The 18568-nt window shown below is 40.9% G+C and overlaps 1 protein-coding gene across 2 annotated transcripts; it reads right to left on the minus strand.

Moving 5' to 3' along the window:
- Window positions 1–855: 855 nt before the first annotated feature.
- DUSP7 (dual specificity phosphatase 7) lies at window positions 856–11627 on the minus strand. 2 transcript variants are annotated; one of them, XM_070937053.1, is made up of 3 exons: window positions 10813–11627; window positions 5967–6395; window positions 856–3446 (listed from the first exon to the last, which is right to left on the minus strand). In XM_070937053.1, the coding sequence occupies exons 1-3, from the start codon at window positions 11027–11029 to the stop codon at window positions 3139–3141; spliced, it is 954 nt and encodes a 317-aa protein (XP_070793154.1). In that variant the 5' UTR covers window positions 11030–11627; the 3' UTR covers window positions 856–3138. The 2 variants fall into 2 exon arrangements, with proteins under 2 accessions (XP_070793154.1, XP_070793153.1); XM_070937052.1 differs by having other exon boundaries at window positions 10615–11627.
- Window positions 11628–18568: the final 6941 nt, after the last annotated feature.

Genomic DNA, 18568 nt, shown 5'->3' on the forward strand with positions numbered 1-18568 from the left:
GCTGAGGGAAAGAGAGGGTGGAAGTACGGGTAACAAAAGGAATGGTTCCCAGTCTCATCTTCAGAAATGAGTATCAAAACCTACTAAGCATGTTTAATATTCAAAACCTGAATATACACATGGTCTGACAGGTAGAAATTGAAGAGGTACAATTTTTCACAGCCTATAAATAACCACGACTACTATCCAAGGCAGCTTTTAAACTATAATTTCCAGTTGAAATTGCTAGGCAAAGGTGCAGTTGCCTTGTATTTGCAGAATTTCTGACAGGTATGGACCTGCTTATACCAGACTGGTAAACACAAACTTCTTCTCTGGTCACCTAATTTCCAGTGACATTCAAACTAAATTTGAAAGTGAAAAGTGAAGTGCCAGACTCATTTCCACCTGTGATCACTCTACAACTGAGTGAGCGCTGTACAACTGAGCTCTCCAAGGAACGAAGCTTGATTAGCCAAGATAGCTTTGTAAAGATTCAGTTGACTTCAGTACTGAATGTTTCAGACTAAATTTCAGTTTATTTACGAGAAGTTCATCGATATCCATCAGGAACGTTCTTGTAAGATTGCAATCAAGGGAAACCAGAACCACACTTGTCTTGCCTATGAAAAGAGTTTGGCCAATAAGGATGTTCAGGATGTTCTTTAAGCTTTGGTTAGCATCAGGGCCTCTCTCTCCAGTTCTTACCACAGACCTTCAAAATTAAGCTGTGTGTGTAACCAAATACTGTATAAACACTGACAAGCAAATAGAAATTGGGTTGGAGTTATGTGTTAAAGGCAAACAGAATAATGTTTCTTTAAAGAAACAGGAAGCCAAACTGTCTTGGAAAACACTTTAGACACAGAAACACTGTTTTTTAAAGAAAAAATAGTATTTATTTGCAATATAAACAAAGTCCCAATATTGGGTTCAGGATATATAGGGTCACTCATTTTTTCCTTCATTAAACACAGAAAGCAAAAGCTGTCCCTCGCTAACAAATTCTCGCATATACGAAGAGGATGCATTTTTAAGTAGACCACCATCGCCACAGGAAGCCTTTATAGAAACCAGCTTAAAATACAGATGCACTAAATCCCTGATAAATAAAAGTTCTCCTTGAGGTAAGATGCAGTTAGGAGATTCCTTATCTGCTTGCTCATCCATGTGTAGTGCTCCACTTTTCCTGCCTAAATGACCCAATAACCCTAACATTGATACATTAAAAAAAAATCATTCCAATATTTTCTTAAAAGCACATACATACACACACACACACACACACATCACAGTTCCATGATGTGATAGCATTAAACATTCTTCCACGTGGAGATTTACTTTTGAAAAAAGGATATATTTTTTTTAAAAAATGAATATTTAAGGGGGGGGAAAGACTCCGTGGCTTTTAAAAGTTTGAGAGTGAAAGTGGAAAGGGAGGTGGGAAAAAGGAGGGACTACACTGCAGCCAATATTTTTCCATGTACATTCTGCCCTCCTCCCGAGAAAAAATTAAGCACCACTTTTCTCTCATCTAGTATAGTACATTAATGAGAAATATAGACAAGTCTTCTTGTTATAGAAGGCACAGCAAAGAAGTTCTCCCAAAAACCTCCAATGGCCTCCATAGTTAACTAGCCTTCCCTCCCTCTTTCACACACACATACACCTTTTTTTCCCTAAATAGTATAATCCCATGGCCTCCCATGGTTCCTATTTAAAGTACCTTCTGGTTGTACCCAAGTTACCTTCCCAAACTGGTTTCCTTGATATGCTGGCACCACAGTTCCCAGAATTGTTAGGTAGCCTTAGACTAAACTAGCCTTGATAGGAAATCTGGGCATTGTCATCTTAACCCATCTGGAAAGTGCCAGGTGAGGGAAGCTGCCTTAGGAAATCTGTGCTCAAGTCTTCTACAACAGCAATATTGTTTGATTCTTTGTTCACCTCCAGGCTGCTCCTTCCATGCAATATATTTATATATGTACACACACACATATATATATGCACTTGTACATATATATGCACCCATTTATATATAAGAATCAAGTGTGCCAGATAAACGCTAACAACATGAACAGCATTTTCATTGCTTTGGAAGCTGGAGTGATTTCAGGCCAGCTGGTGATGTTAACAGTCAAAAAGGTTGCGCACTGCAACCAAGAGCCTCCAAGCGTGCTTTTACCAGCTCTGGGTGGAGGTTATATGAGATATTATCTAAGGTAATATTGAACAGACTGGTGATGGGTACAGAATAGGAAGAGGCAATGGGACTTTAATCAGATAGCACATTGGTGCTTAGTCACCTTGGCAGAGTCAGTGCAGAAAAGGTTATGAGGGTGGACATGGTGCAGAGGGGCATACTTTACCAACTGGCTCTCATAAATCATGAAAACTCCAGCTAGATGCTACTCAGATATAGCAACAGGTCTTTCTTTGTCTTTTCCTCACCCCACCCCCAGTAACATGCTAGAGAACATCTTGAGGCTTTACAGAGTGTGCAAAATGCATTTGGTCAATAGAAACATTTGAATTTTTTCCTCTTTCTCTCTCTTATATCTAAAAAACATAAAATCGAACACAAACAGAATACTGGTTTTGCAACCTGGTCTGTACAAACAGTCAGGAACGTACATACTGAAAAAGAGCTTGAACCCAAGAAAGAGTATAAGATTACCTCTTTTTTTAAAAAAAGTAAACTAGGATGTAAAACAACAGTCTCAGGCCAACACTTATTGGTCAAGTTTGCTAAGTGCACGAGTCTTCTTTACTTTCCACACCAAGCCAACCCACACTGATCCAGTAATACACGTGTCTGTGTGTGTATGTGTGTGGTACATGTGCATGAGTGAAGTGTACTGTATCAGTCTGTAAGCACAACTAGAAAACAGTTATTGCCAGTAACAGCTGCAGTCAGAATGTCAGACCGTCCACATGAAATAATTCCGGTGAATGAGAAGTAACTCTTCCAAACCATTTGGATTCGCATCCGAATACTAATAAACGGTGCACACCTTTTCAATTAAGCAGCAGCTAGGTAGATCTGCTTGGAGAAACCAGTTCTTTCAAAGCTGACTGGAAAAAACTTTTTCCAATAATGAATTTGAAATGCTCAAGAGAAGCTATTCAAGGTTTGAGGTTCCCCCAATGAAATCTCCTTCATGTGGACTCCAATGTGTTCAGCTGAAACAAGTTGTGATTGGTTGGGGTGGTAAAATACAGCTGGTCCCCAGGCGAGCGGTTGTCACATGGGCTGTTGAGTCCCAAAGTTCTTTCAAAGTCCAGAAGCTGTCCCATAAAGTTGAAATTGGGGGAAATATTGGACTTTTTCCTTTTCACAAAATCGTAGGCGTCATTCAGAGACAAATTGAGCTTTTGCATTAAATAGGCCACAGTTACTGTTACAGACCTGCTAATGCCAGCAAGGCAGTGGACTAGAATGCCACACTTCTTGGAACGGGCTTCATCTGCAACAGGAAGGAACATGTGAGATTTCTCAACAACAACAACAAAAAGGGTGTGTGTGTTTAAAGCATGGGTAGAATAGGGAAGTTTAACTTAGATTAAAGCTTATAACAAATGCATTTTTAATTAAGCAGTTTTTCTTCACAATTCAATGTTCCCTTGAGTCTCACATGCTGCCTAGATGCAAAGACAATCAGATTGGTGTAATCAGGACAGTTAAATATTAGTTCGTGCTGTCTTGCCACATAGAGACGTAAGCAAGTGATATAATTGGAGATGATATAGAAACAAGCCAGACATATCTTGAGAAGAATGACAGAAGTTACAATAATAGTTTTGCATCCAAAGTTCCTGGAACCTTTTAAAGGCACAGCTTACTTAATCCTTGTTTCTGTTTAATATTAACCAGCATTTGGCTGGCTGACTTACAACTAGTTAAGTTGACAAATGTTGCCATATGATTAAAAAAAATATAGTAGTATAAAGGAAAGAACTTGAGTGAATAGTTTGTGTTTTCCAAAGAAACCCAACCAGGTTCAAATGAATGTTAAAGATTAACATTTGTTAAAACTCTTTAAAAGAAATACAAACATCGTATTTCATTATATTCAAGTAGACAGTAGGACTTAAAGAAACTAGGCTCCTACTAAAGGGTGAACAGTTTTCACAGGCTAAAAGCAATAGCAGTAACTGAAGAATGTTAATTATGATGTCTACACATAACAAATATTACATCCCAATCCTAAATATAGTTATCTGATATCTTTGCAATAAAGTAAGGATAAGACTGTAACTCCATGTATGTTTCTCTATATTTAGCTTCAGGTAACTGTACCTAACATTATTTTAGCCTATGCAACAGGTTTTCCTGTTGTTTTCCTTTGCATATCTCAGATATCCTCTGAAGGATCCCAGAACAGATGGAGAGCAATTAATAATATATTCTACTGATGGGAGACGATTGATACAATATATTCTTACACACATTCATTGATATCAACATGACTATGAAAGGACACATGTTGAGGGATGGATTTAATGCCTGGAAAAAATTTGTAATTTAGCTAAAGAACAGAATGTGAGAGTTCATAAACTCTATGACACCAAAGAAAATTTAAGGAATGAACTTGTTGGCTTTTCATTTCATATCACGGTCCAAGCTATTAATCAGTGCCAGACCACTCAGCATTGTCTTATAAATGAAAAAGTTTCTCCAAATGTGTGCTAGTGTTCTATTTGAATACATTTTTTTCTATTTTAATCTGTAATCATTTCCTGTTCTAAAAACCAAATTGTGGTTTGCATAGGAGAGGATGTTTTGACTAAGCTAGTATCTAAATACCACATTCCACAAACAGCCCTTTAAGCAAATACAAAGCTTTTGATCAACTGACATAATACAAAAACAAAGACCAGCTTGTATCTCTCTGGAAATCAGTATCTAAGCCTGCACTTTCTATAAAAATATGAATTTAGAATATATGGAACATCAGGAAGAACACAACTTTGATTTATTTACATTTAACAATTCACTCAAGCATATGTTGCTGCTACAGTAAGAGCCTGGGGCTGGCCAGTGGCTACATTATTCGTAGCGTATGTAATGTGGCAGATAAACTGCAGCACAATTGCAATTTTAAAAATGAAATGGGCCAGAAATACTGAAGGAGAAAATTCAATTTTTAAAATAAAAATCTCATATTTTAGCTCTCTACTTCAACATGTTGAAGTCAATAACACCTACAGTAAAATTATTTGGTTCACACAAGAATGCCCTCAGGTGACTTTAACATGTTAATGAACCAATATATGTACCAAGACTAACTTTAATGATCAAATGGTAGATGGGTAGAGGTGTGTTTTGTTTGTGAGAGCCAGAGCCAAGTTTTTTGAGGTTACTTAATGTGAACACCAGAAATGGTTGGCAACATTGCTAGGACACAAGGGTTCCAATGGTATATACTTAGCAGCGTGGAGAGTTTCCAGGACACAGAAATGTGAAGAAGGAAGCTACTCTCGTCTCCTAAGCAACTCTGACACAAAGTCTAATCAGCATATCATGGAACCATGCTGACCATGTAAGCTCCAACATTTAACATGAGTAAGGATTCAAGACATTGGGTTGGAATTGATTTTCGCCTGAAATATATTATTTTGGGAGGGGGGAGGAATCTATTCAGCTCAGTTGTGCAGAGCTGAACCTCTAAAACAGAAACCAGAAGCCTTACCCAATTCATTCCCTGTAATCTATTCCAAATGTTATCATTTCTAATTCAACTGAAGTCAGATGGAGAATAATATTTTGGCTTTAACTGGAATGAAGCCTGCAGCCAAACTCAGTTATATTTAAAGCTTATAAATGCTGGCACATTTACCAGTACCTACTAGATTACACATGCCAAATCTAAACTTAGACAAATGAAATCTATACCAAGCAGATAGTAGTAAGAGCAGAAAACAGCCAGATTATGATAGAACACTACCCAAAAGGGCTGTGACGTCAACAGGAGGCCCACACCTACCAATGAAAGCAATGGCTTCAGGAAAGAACTGGGAGAGATTCTGACTCCAGTGATCCGAGATGGGAATCTGTTTGTATTTGAACTCTCCATCGTGCTCAAACATGTTGGGAAGATTGGGAGTGACGTTCAGAATGTACTTGATGCCGTATTTGCCCAAGACATCCAAGTTGCTGGAATCTTTGGCACAACCCAGATACAAATAGGGAAGAATCTGGACAGGAAAAGCCGGCTGGTTGTTTGGGATTGGGCTCCCATCAGATTCTGTGGCACTGCTGGGTTCCCGGTCAGATTCTCCATCAGAGCAATCAGAGCTTATCCTCAGCCCTCCCAGACCAAGGACAGAGGCAGGAGGAGAGTTGGCCGGAGAAGAACTGTCAAGATTGGTTTCACAATGCTCTGAGTATTCGGTCTGAAATTTATTGAATCCACCTGTGGGAGATGAAGAGAAGATATGCTTTAATGCCATGTTTCTTAAAAGTCGTGAGGTCTTAGAAATTTGCTCTTTAAATATAACCTCCCCAAAACATGATTATGGATTTAAAGAAATTAATTTTATGCTATAAAATACCACTTTCTCTGGGAGGCCCAGAAGATTCCTTGAATATAAAATCAATCTTAAAACTAAAACAGGATTAACAACAACGCATGAATATATACATTTAACAGCAAGAGAGCTGGAGTCACTTTGGGCCCCCCAAAAGAATTACTACTTGCAGAAATAAAAAGCTTAAGACAATTTGAAGTTTAAAATCACCTGGATTTATTTCAGTTAACTGTGTACATAAGGCTGCTACCTGATTTTCTCAACCTCTGCCATAGTAATTCTCAGCTGCCAACTCACCAAAACAGGCCTGGCCTGTTCCTTTATTTTAAACAGCAGCCTAACATGCAGTCCTCTAATCAGAAAGTTTTTACACCATGGAGACAAGTGTTATCTCACCGCCACTGTCTGCAGATCACATTGAGCAGAAGACAGTAAAATGTTAAGAATCCTCAAGGTGATGGTACCAATATAGCAAGAACTGTAACAGCACAGTGCAATTTTACAGACATTTCCTTAAAGCCGTATTACATTTACTGTAACTTATTGCCAAGTTTTAAGTGTCACTAACTTAACTGAATCCTGTTGCCAGAGTCTCTCATTTTGTTTTGTCTCTTGAGCTGAACTCTTCCCAGAACTGTGTCACGGCATTTTAATTAAATATAAAGAGGTATTGGATTAATAGATGGGTTTTATATTTTAAAAGTTGGTACATCACACGTTGCTTCTTCATCCCAACTTGCTAAGGAAGTCTTCGATGCAACCTGCATCATCACATCAATCAGTGGAACAACTTGCCTCCAGAGGCTATGAATGCTCCAACCTGGAAGCTTTTAAGAAGAGATTGGATAAACATTTGTCTGAAGTGGTGTAGGGTTTCCTGCCTAAGCAGGGGGTTGGACTAGAAGACCTCCAAGGTCCCTTCCAACTCTGTTGTTTTATTCTATTCTATCAGACAAAGCCCAATTTGAATGATTGCAACATTAAAAGAATGACAAAATGCCGAATCCATACATTTGACTTCAGCAAGCTATCTTCCTGCACCCACTACCCTTATGTTTATGTCCTGTCTAAGGAAGTATTTGAAGATCTCAAAAATGGGAATGTTATTTTGTAAAACTTGCTTGGCCTTAGGAAAGTTATTGCCTTAACATCAATTCTGTAGCAAATGTAGTTTATTTTTTTAAATTTGTGTACATATGTTTGAGCCCTATATACCAACAAGCAGCATTTAAATGAACATTTGGGGTTTGGATCTTTTCCTTAACAATTAGTTTTTGCACAAGAACATATGGAGAAAAGGAAGCAATTAAAGAAGTATTCAATCATTCAACATGCATTCTTTAAGAAAAAGTGGACAATCAATCTGAGTAAGCACATAGACACACTCTTACTTTTTGATTTAAAAGAAAAAGCAGTAAAATTAAGATTTCCTAAGTTTGGAATTAAAGATTATTCAATTTTTGAGGGGCTCCTGTGTTCTTAGAACTCTATAGGAGGGAGAAATTCAGCAGCTGTAGCTTTTTCAAGACTATTCAGTTATAATAAGATGTTTCACCTGCTAAATTACCTAGTACACATTTACAGAAGTCCTGTTAAATAAGGTGACAAACCTGAGAATAAGAGATTTCCAGTTTACCTATCAAGGATGTTTAAAGACACAGATTAGAAGGAATTGGTTTAGCTTTATATGGACAAGTAATATTTTTTTAAAAAATATCAGGTATACAGAAGGCACTCTGTATCTGAAGGAGAATTTGAGACAGGAATGAAAACTTCATTTGTTAACAAAATTGCAATATGTGAATATTCCTTGCAATCAGATAAATAACTAACAGTATAGTTATGATCACAGTCAAAAAGAGCTACATATATAGAAATGTGCCCAAAGAATGTTTATCTACATTCAGTGTTCTACTTATGTACATGGAACCTGAAATTCTCTCCTGAATATTTAATAGGCATCCAAACAACATTTTACAAATCAGTACCATTATAAAAGACCTAGAAATATTTAAATGGCCTAGCACAGTTGGAATAAAGTCACCAAACAGAGTTCAGCTGTATTCATAAACAGGAAGGGGAGAATCAGGTTCCTTTTTCCCCCTCCTGAAAAAGAAAGACAATATGAAACAGCCATTTTGGAATTTTAATTAGAAACATTTCCCATTCAGGCTCTCTTCTAAATCAGAAGAGGAGACGGAAAGAGAAATTTATTAGCTTAACTCATTTTTTTTCCTGTTAAAAGGCTAGTTTAAAGGAACTGGGATTCTCAAGAGGAAAGATGGTGGTATCAATGCAGGACTTGGGCTAAATAATTTTAAAAACATACCTTACATGTACCAAGAAAGATACTGAAAGAGGAAAATTGGGGCAATGCACAGGAAAGCTTTCACTGAACTGCTTGCACATACATACATACATACATACATACATACATACATACATAGATTTCCTATCCTAGGAACAATTTCTTCCTTCTGCACTATTTAGTACTTCCTTTTCCTTGAGCTGTTTGGAAATCTGTAATTTTAGTTTTACTTACACAGTACAGAGTGAGGGACAATTTTGGCTCAGTATCACTTTCTATTTCTGCCTCAATCCTGCCACCAAGTGATCATGCTGGTATGTGTCCTGGGGAAAGGCAATTATCCTTACCTTGGCACTCACTCAGAGTAACTGTATCACAATGCTTCCAGAGGAGGAGAGTGTTTTAGGAAAGCTGAATGGGGAGTTTAATGAATTAAGGTCTTCATTCAAAATGAACTTCAGGGAGGAATGGGAGGCAGAGCCCAATGCAATGCGGCAAGGCCAGATATGTCATCTAGCTCAAGCAAGTTGCTCAAAGGCAAAGGCTGATCTACCAAGTCGGGGCCTTCAAAGACACAGAGGAGGAAGCAGGGCGCAAGACACAAGAGATTAATCTGCCGAACAAATTTCAATTAAAAAGCAGAATGGCAAACTGCCTGCAGTGAATAATGCCTCCTCTCTCGTCTAGGTTATTACAGGCCACTTCTCTCTCGATCAACTGCATATCGCAAAAAAACAGTGTAGTGGAGCAAATGGGACCATTGCATAAAGTTAGGCTGGCAGTGACACAAGGGGTAGAACAAGCTATTCCTTGCTGTCAGCTCCCTTCCCTCTCCATCTGTGGAGGGAAGAGCCGCTAAAGGGCACCAAGACAGGAGGGGAAAGGAAAAAATGTAGATGGCTGGCAAGGCAAGGCAAGAGCCCTCCAGAACTTCTGAATAATCACTCCTGAAATCCTTGCCCTGTGTTCATTCTGACTCATAGGAACTGTAGTCCAAGATGGGGCCACATAGTTTCCCTCTCCTTTTAAAAACCAAGGTTGCTACAGTAGTTGATAGAGGAAAGGAGCAAGGTAAAGCCTAGAGTAAATAATCACCCCACCCCCCACCTCCCAATTTTGGAATGGAGTGAATGGGCTTTCTTGGACTTTTCCCATTCATAGCTATGGAAGAATCTCACCAGAAATTCTCCTTCTGGAGAGGGAGAGAATGAGGTCTCCCAGGACAGTTTAGCAGAGGGGAAAACATTTTCCAGTTCCTACCGAAGGTGGGGAAGAAGAGAAAAGAACCAAGACCAGAGAGGCCCAGAGGCCAGTACGGTACCTGCGTGTACAGTACTCGGCACATGCAACCATTTTGCAAAACAACAATTAATCAAACGGGCGATGAAAGCAAAAGCAAAATCCTGCTTCGCCGAATCCAAAGGAAGGAAAGACACGCGCTCTTTTCGAAGTCCTTCGCGTGTTTGTTTTTTGTTGTTGTTGTTTTTGCTTTAAATGCCGACGTTCCGTTTCTATCTTTTCTGCGGGAGAAAAACCTCCGGTAAGGGCAGCAAAACAACTAAGATTGGGAAACAGGGAATACGTGATAGGAGGACAGAGGGAAATGGAGAGATAAAAACAAATAGTGAGGTTTGGGGGGGGGGGTTGCGATTAGGCGGGAATTTTTGCTCCGGCTTGTGACTCGCAGCCTCCAGCCCGGCTGATAAAATAAAGAGAGGACGAAGGAAGTAAAAAAGCTCGGCAATCCCTCGTCAGGAGGTCTGAGAGGTCCGAGTGCGACCCCCCTCCTCATTTACCTTTCAGGTAGTACGCCTTGCAGCCGTCGTCGCGGAGTTTTTGTAGCAAAAGGCCGAGGACTGAGGTGGGGGCCCCGCCGTCCTGCTGCCACTCAGCCGTGGATTCGTCGTAGAGCAGGACGGTGTCCGCCTTGCAGCGCTTGACGAAGCGTTCCTTGTCCTCGTTATTGGGGATGATGGAGCGGATGGGCAGATTACCTTTCTTAAGGCGCCGGAGCATCAGGCCCGGGATAGCCAAGTTGATGGCGGTCTCGATATGCGAGGACTCGAAGAGCTCGTGGGGCCGACAGTCGAGCAGCAGCAGCGAGCTACCCCCGCTCGATTCCAGCTCCTCCTGCAGCCACTCCACGCTCTTCCACGGCATCGCTGCAGCCATGGGAGCCCGGGGGTCGCTGCCCCAGATATGATTTTTCATGAGGATCGCACAACAAGGGGACGAGGAGCGAAGGAGCCGAGCGGGGACGAAGGAGAGTCCAAAACCAGTCACTCTCGGAGGGAGAGGGAGGAAGAAGCGTTCCGCCGCCGTCCCCAAACCCACCGAGAAGGAAAGTGAACAAAAAGGGGGGGGGAAGGCGATCCGAAGCGGCGATCGGCTGGAGGGTCGCGTTCCGGCCGTTTCCAAGGGCTCGGCGTTCTGCTGCTTCGCCCGCCGCTAGGCTGCTTCCCTTCCACTTGCCAACCGAGAGATAGAAGCAGGAGGTGCTGGCGAGAGCGAATCCCTCCGGGCTCCTTTGGGAAGAAGATCCTGCGGAGCTACGGATTGCCAGGCGCTGCTGGCAGCTGGCCCTCCTCTGGAAAAGCTGCCGTTCTTTGGTCGGATTTAGGCGGCTGAGCTGCTGCTGCTGCTGCTCCAATATCCGCTACGTGCCCCCTCCCGCTCCATCGTGGATCCAGCCTGACAGTCTCAATTAAAAAGAGGCTTCGCCATCAGAGCGGCGTGTCGTGCTTGAGGAGGCGGGCCCTGCGAGGGAGGGAAAGCGCCAGGGAGCCAGGCTGGCCCCGCTTAAAGGGGAAGCGGCCTCCGGAGTGTTTTGCAACCCAGTTTTGTCAAGCCCCGGTGTTTCCCTCCTCCGCGTCAGGCTATACGACTTGGCGCTCTTGGAAGCAGCCTTTCCTCCTCCTTTTTTTTTTTTTTTTCTCTTCTCCCCCCCCCCCCCCCCAGTGCCTGTTTGGTTCAATGGAGGGATTTAAATAACGAGCCCGCTTGTCCTGCCTCCTTTTTAGGGGGGTGGGGAGAGGCCGCTGCCCGAGTGAAAATTATCGCTCAAGAAACATGCTCAGCCGCCGACAAAGCTTTTTCAAGGATCGTGTTAAAGAGTTCAAGCAGGACAGTTTTCGGGAGATGCACAACTATCGATTAGGATTCATAGTTTAATCATTTTTGGCTGCCAACCTTTTTGTTTTTAATCCTTTTGAAAAGTCATTAAGTTGTCTCGATGAAAAAGGAGACAAAACGAACAAACTTAAGGCTCCCATACTTTACTATTAACTGATCCAAAAGCCCTTCTAGGCCCCTAAGAAAAAAGCTACCCCCTCCCCCCGTTGCTTATCTCCCCCCCAAATGGAGACGTTACTGACAATTTTATCGCTGGGGGAGGAGTTATTGCAAGATTCAAAATATCCAGGCCGCGAAATAAAACTTTTCCATTGCTTTTTCAACCTCGATTTTTTTCCCCCTTCAACTGTACAACAAAAATCCGCACCAGCGCTACGTAGCACCGCGTAGCGGTCGTCCGGAGTTTAGCAGAGCAGATCATCTAACCCCAATCTACAAAGGACTCAGGTTTTTTTTTCTGACACGGACCCACAAAGCAATTACCTTTTAATTTAGGGTGGTGTAAATGACCCAGTCCTGTGGTTAGTTTGGGATTTAGTGGATCGCGCGACTTCAGAAAACTGGATCACATTAGTAAAGCATGGTTATGCAGCCACTGGGTGGCCCGCTTCCCGATAAAGGGCATAGGCATTCCGTGGACCAACTGCAATATTTTTGTGGCTATGGAAAAACAAACAAGGCGGGACCATCCAACTGTACGCCTGCCACATGCAAAATACGACGCACGCAGCGTATGGAAGCAGAGCTGTGCGAACCATAATAAACGGATTCTAGAGTTGATTGGTTCTAAAAGCTTAGATTTGCACGATGAATTCCTGACTGACAGAACGCCTTACAACATGATTTCTTTTTTTAAAAAAAATCTTCTTGGAGTTTGCCATTTTATAAGCCGCTCAAATAGGCGGGGCTGAAATACGACGACCTCATTGGAGAGGGAGGCGGGGCTTTTAGAATCTTGTGTATCAACCCGCCGAACGCGGGAAGAGAGGATGCGTAGAAAGAAATGAATGGGGTGTTAGAGGTGGATGGGATTTGCATGTCTCCAGTTGGCTTGCGGTCAGGCGTTTGTGTACTCTTCTTAAACGTACTGTATTGTGATGGAAATGGAAGCGTTCCTTCTCTTTCCTCCTGATGTTCTCGAACGCCTCCATAACAATTTTTAGATGAGCGACGTAATGTAAGTAGGCAAAAGTGCAGCAAAAGAGTGGAAAAGGCGTGGTATAAAGGCACTTGCAAACTTACTAGAAAGATTTGAGCTAGCTGTCCTGTTTCCGACAGAGAGGTGGAGTCGCAGTTTCTTTGTCCCGGGGTAATCTGATTCTTGCCGCAACTAACTTGTGACTAATTCATTCAGTTTACATTCCATATCTTTGACCGGTTAAAAAGCCAGCCTGGAGGCAGCAAAATCAGACTTGATATGAGGGGTTTATTTCCTGCCTGTTCCCTTAGTTGCTTTTACGGGACAGTGGAAAATTTAAAATCTTGCATAAACGCTAATTTGTTACATTTTGGCTCCTAATAAAAGTGTTGCTCATATTTAGAATTTATATTTATTTCCCAATAGCAAATTTATATATGCGTTTTAAACTGTTGTACATTTGGTACTATGGCAAACTTCAGTACTAATTTGTGCCAACAAAAGTAATGAGAGTTGAGCTACCTCAAAACTCAGTACAATAGAATAGAACAGAACAGAACAGAATAGAATAGAATTCTTTATTGGCCAAGTATGACTGGACACACAAGGAATTTGTCTTTGGTGTATATGCTCTCAGTGTACATATATAGAATAAAATACATTCATCACAGTATATATTTGTATTTTTCCCCTTAGGTATGTGACAAATGGATGAACAGTGTTAACTTTCTTTGTGATCTATGGAAGAGTTGCCCCATATTTTAGAGGTATATTCTATATGTTTATTGCCACTTAAGGCAATAAAGAATACTGATTTTATTTTCTACAAGGAGTTACAATTTGGTAAAAACCTAGAAGGATTGTGCTCCATTCATTGACAGCCGGTTTGGGTGTACATTGTGGTTAAGTCATCAGACTAGAGACCAGGAAACTCAGTTCTAGTCCCTTTTTAGGCACAAAGCCAGCTGTTGACCTTTTCTCAGCTCTAGGAAGGAAGCAATGGCAAACTACTTTTGAAAAACCTTGCCAAGAAAACTGCAGGGACTTGTCCCGGCAGTCTCTGGGAATTGGACAGAATTGAACAGGGGGGGAAATGTATTAAGTGTGTCACATGAAGTAGAGCTTCTTGGTTACATAAAAGGTTGCATCTTACAAATACATCTGCCTAGAAATAAGCTTAATTAAACTCAGACTTCTGGGGAGCTATTCCTGGGTTGACCTACACACTTGAACTGCTTCCCCAAAAGTAGTTAACATAACTAAGATCATACATTAAGCTACATATCTTTTCATAACCATGATCGTTGAATCAACCAGGAATGGGTGGGTTGTCATTAAATAACTCATATTGTGGCTCACTATAGTCAATTATCAAATACCTATGAAACAGATTTGCCATTTTATTTTGAACCCACAAGAAAGAACCTAAGTCGTTTTTTTAGTCTTGAACAGGTACTTCAGCACATGAAAACTAGATTCGTATACTATACAAATGAGCATGGTTTGTTGAAACATGATTTATTGAAGAAACCACAACTGGCAGAGTTTGGTTTCACTCCACTGTGTACAAATTACAAAATCTATGTACATGCAGTTCATTAAAACCCAGGGCCCAAACAAACTGCATTCTAGCTGAGTTCCTCAACACACTAAGCTAAAGTATGTTCTGATACACTGTGGCTAATGCATCATTAAAAACCCAGATGGCAAAATTGGATTATGTTACATGAGCCACCCTGTAAAGTGAATACATAAATTGAGAAAACTCTGGATTACCATGTTGTACAAATATAGCCAGTAGCTCTGTGATGGATGACCCCAGTTTAAAGGTTCCTAATGTGGATTGTTGTTTTAAGACGTCTTGGCTCCTGAGACTTGTAGCTTAAGATGAGTTCACTCCAACACACTAGGCTGATTATATGGGCAAATTCAGCAGGATAGCATGTGGCTTGGTTGCGTGCAAATCCTGTCCCTCTACTCAGTTTGTAATTCAGTTTGTTGTGTGAACATAGGCAGTTCAGTTAATCTAATTAACTATAGTTCAGTTAATCATGGGTTAGAGCATTCTGTAAATACAGCTCTAGAAAGTTGCTGTCTGGGCATTCACTTAAAAATAACATTTACTCAAGAACTGAAGCAGAAACTCATGTACAATGTAAACTATTTTTGTCTTGCTCAGATAACATTCCAAGTTTGCATGTTCCTCGAAATACATAAATATTGCAAAATGTTCAAATGTGATTTATGCAAATAGTACAGGGAGGACAGTATTTAAAGTGCTAAGATAAACATGCACATATATGCGAAATCAACAACGCAAGAAACTTGGATGGTTTTTGTAAAGCATGACTTCATTCCATTAATTTATACATAGGCTTATAAGCACATGGAAAATGTTTAGAAAGTTGGCTAGAATAACAGAGATACTTAGTTCTTATGGGGAAACGTAGCCATCTCAAAGTCTTTATTTACCAATCTGATTTTACAAATGTATATGTCACCCACTTTAACGTGATGCTTGACTCCTTATACAAACAGAAATATTTATAATTCTATAGTTACATACCTGTTTGTAAAACAAATCCTTGTTATCTTGCTGTACTCAGCAGAAGCAATATTTTTTTAAAAAAACCAAGCAAATCAGTACAAATCTGTTTAAATTTGCTAATTGTGGAATTTGACTTTGTGTAAATGTTAAGTTACCTTCTCATATTTTTGCAAAAAAATATTCATTAGCAAAATGTACACGGACATGAATCCATGCCCGTAATTAGCTTAAATGTTTTACATTACCCTTATGAAAGTGCTTTAAAAGGAGTCCAAGCAGAAAAACAAAAATATAAATCCTTCATTTCCCCAGCAAACCACATGTGGCTTGACTGAGTGGCATATTATCATTCACCCAATGTAGCTCTAAAAAGTTATAAATGTTGGTATCTTTCTGCCTGGACTGCGAATAGAATTAGAATTTACAACTAGTTGACCTTTTATGCCTGATAAGGAAAAGCTTTCTAATTCACTTTACAAATACAAATCATTCTGTACCTTCCAAAATTATATTGTAATTGCAGAAGGTTTCTACTGACCTATGTCTCAAGAACTTCATTTTCTGTAACTTTTTGGATAAAAGAAATATTAATAAGTTATATGGACAGTTTAAAAGGATACTGTATATTAAAAATAGGATATGTCCATTGTAAATTGCCATATAACACATGCCGATTATACAATCAATTGCTATTTCTACCAACGAGAGCCAGTTTGATAAAGTGGTTAAGGCACCAGGCTAGAAACTGGGAGATAGTGAGTTGACTCTTTTGACCCTTGCAAGTCATTTTCTATGGTATATGTGTACACACACAATCATACTGTGTGATTGAGTTCAAACATTACGTCAAGTCATGATTTGCTTAACAGTTGTTTTTTTCAATAACATTGGTTGAATCTGCATAGTATGCTAAATGATTGTAGAGGGCAGAGGGAATGGCCTTGAAGGACAGGAGGAAGAGATACTACCAAGGCAACAGTCAGATTAAAAGGGCCTGAGCCCAGGGCAAGAAAGTAACTTGAGTAAGCATCTCAGACTAGCCCCCTCCCTAGTTCATATGAAGATAAAGGGAGGGAGGGGAAAGCACATTCAGACTTGCAAGATGCTATTACTCTAGCTATTACAATAAAAGTAATCCTGATCTTTATGGCATTAGTCTGTTCTACCCAGAAGAACTAACAGTTGTAACCCATGGTTTACAAATGACTAGGATTGCAGAGTAATGTATGCCAAGCCAAAACCAAACCAATCATGTTATGCAGTGGTGAAATCCTCCGTGGATTGCCACTGGTTCACTGCCCGTGCATGCGTGGTACGCGCCAAAAGTACACTGCGTGTGCACGCATGTGCAGTGCGCACCAAAAGCATGCTGTGCGTGCATGCAAAATGCACGCTGCACACACATGCATGCACAGTGTCCACCAAACAAGCTCTTCACGTGGAAAAAGAAGGCTTAACAAGGTTAAGTAGAACAGCGGGGGGGGGGGTGATTTAGATTCGCTAGAAAGCAGGATTTCCTGCTTTCTAGTGAATATAAATCGTGCGGCACAGCTGATTGTCGGAAATACCGGTTCAGGCGAACTGGTAGCTTTTATCACTACTGGTTCACTTGAACCGGTGCGAACTGGTAGCGTTTCACCCTTGATGTTATGGCTTAAGGTGGTCATGTCAGAGTGCTCTCCTGCAATCAGGGGAGCCAGCAAAAAAAGTATTGTATGTGAGCATAAAGGCCACCTTCATCACCGGTCCTTACTCTGCTGTGCTACTTTCTTGTAAATCCCCTAACCTCATTTTGCCCCTTGTCAAACATCACCTGCCAGCAGGAGGAACAACCAGCAATTCCTTCTCCTTACGTGGTATGCGTAGGTGGGTTTGTAGAAAAACGGGTTTAGACACTTGTCAGTTTTCCCACCTACAGGTCACAGGTGTGAAGGTGTTGTATGTCAGTTACTGTTCTGCCCCAGCTTTGGATTCCCGAGGATGTGGACACACACCAACGGTCCTTATCAAATTTTTTAAGTAGCAAGAATAAACCAAAGTCCGGCAAAAGTTGGCAACCAGCCCAAAAAGCAAGATACGATAATTTTTCCAAAAATGGAAAAAGATACGAGCATTTTTCCAAAAATGCTCTGATGATAATTACAAGTTGTTTCTAGCAAGAAACTTACTAACGGTGTGTGACTTAAATAGGCTAAGGAAGTGGCCAATTACCCTGAAGCCTTACTCACGAGGAGCCTCCTCCTCCTGAGTAGCCACTCCTGCCTTTTGGCAGCCCTGCGTGCTCAAGCATTGAGAAGAGGCTCCTCCACTTCACTCTCTCCACTTGAAGGAGCCTCTGAAGGTTCTGAAGGCCCTGGCTGAGTCTCTGCCTCTGGCACTACATCCTCTTCAGCCTCTTGCTGTCCGACGCGAGCACCAGCTGCGCAGGCTGCTGGCGCGACACCACACCAGCCTCCTCATCGTCGGGATCAGCCACGATCCGCACAGGCCACTGGCGGGCCACAACAGTTACCTGTCAGGCAGCAATTGTGAAGAAGATGCTCCTGCTCTTCGGAAAGGCCCTCAATCTTTTGTCTAATTACTACAACAACAACAACAACAACAACAACAACAACAACAACAACAATAATAATAATAATAATAATAATAATAATAATAATTTTATTTCTATACCGCCCTTCTCCCAAAGGACTCAGGGCGGTGTACAGCCTATTAAAAGCACAAAAACAGACATCAATTTAAAATAAAATTATTAAATAATTTCGGCTCAGATTTAAAACCCCAGAATTTAAAACACCCAATTCAACACGGCTGATGTGTCATACATCAGGGGCAGCAGACTGACGAGCTGGGAGTGCTTGAGAAAACAGGCAAGCTTTATTCTCAATTGGTAATGCAAGGGAATGGAAATGATGCAGAAGTGAAATCCATC

Source organism: Pituophis catenifer, unplaced genomic scaffold (genome assembly GCF_029215685.1).
Source record: "Pituophis catenifer annectens isolate HBS135680 unplaced genomic scaffold, rPitCat1.0.hap2 SCAF_2, whole genome shotgun sequence".
Classification (NCBI taxonomy): Eukaryota; Metazoa; Chordata; class Lepidosauria; order Squamata; family Colubridae; genus Pituophis; species Pituophis catenifer.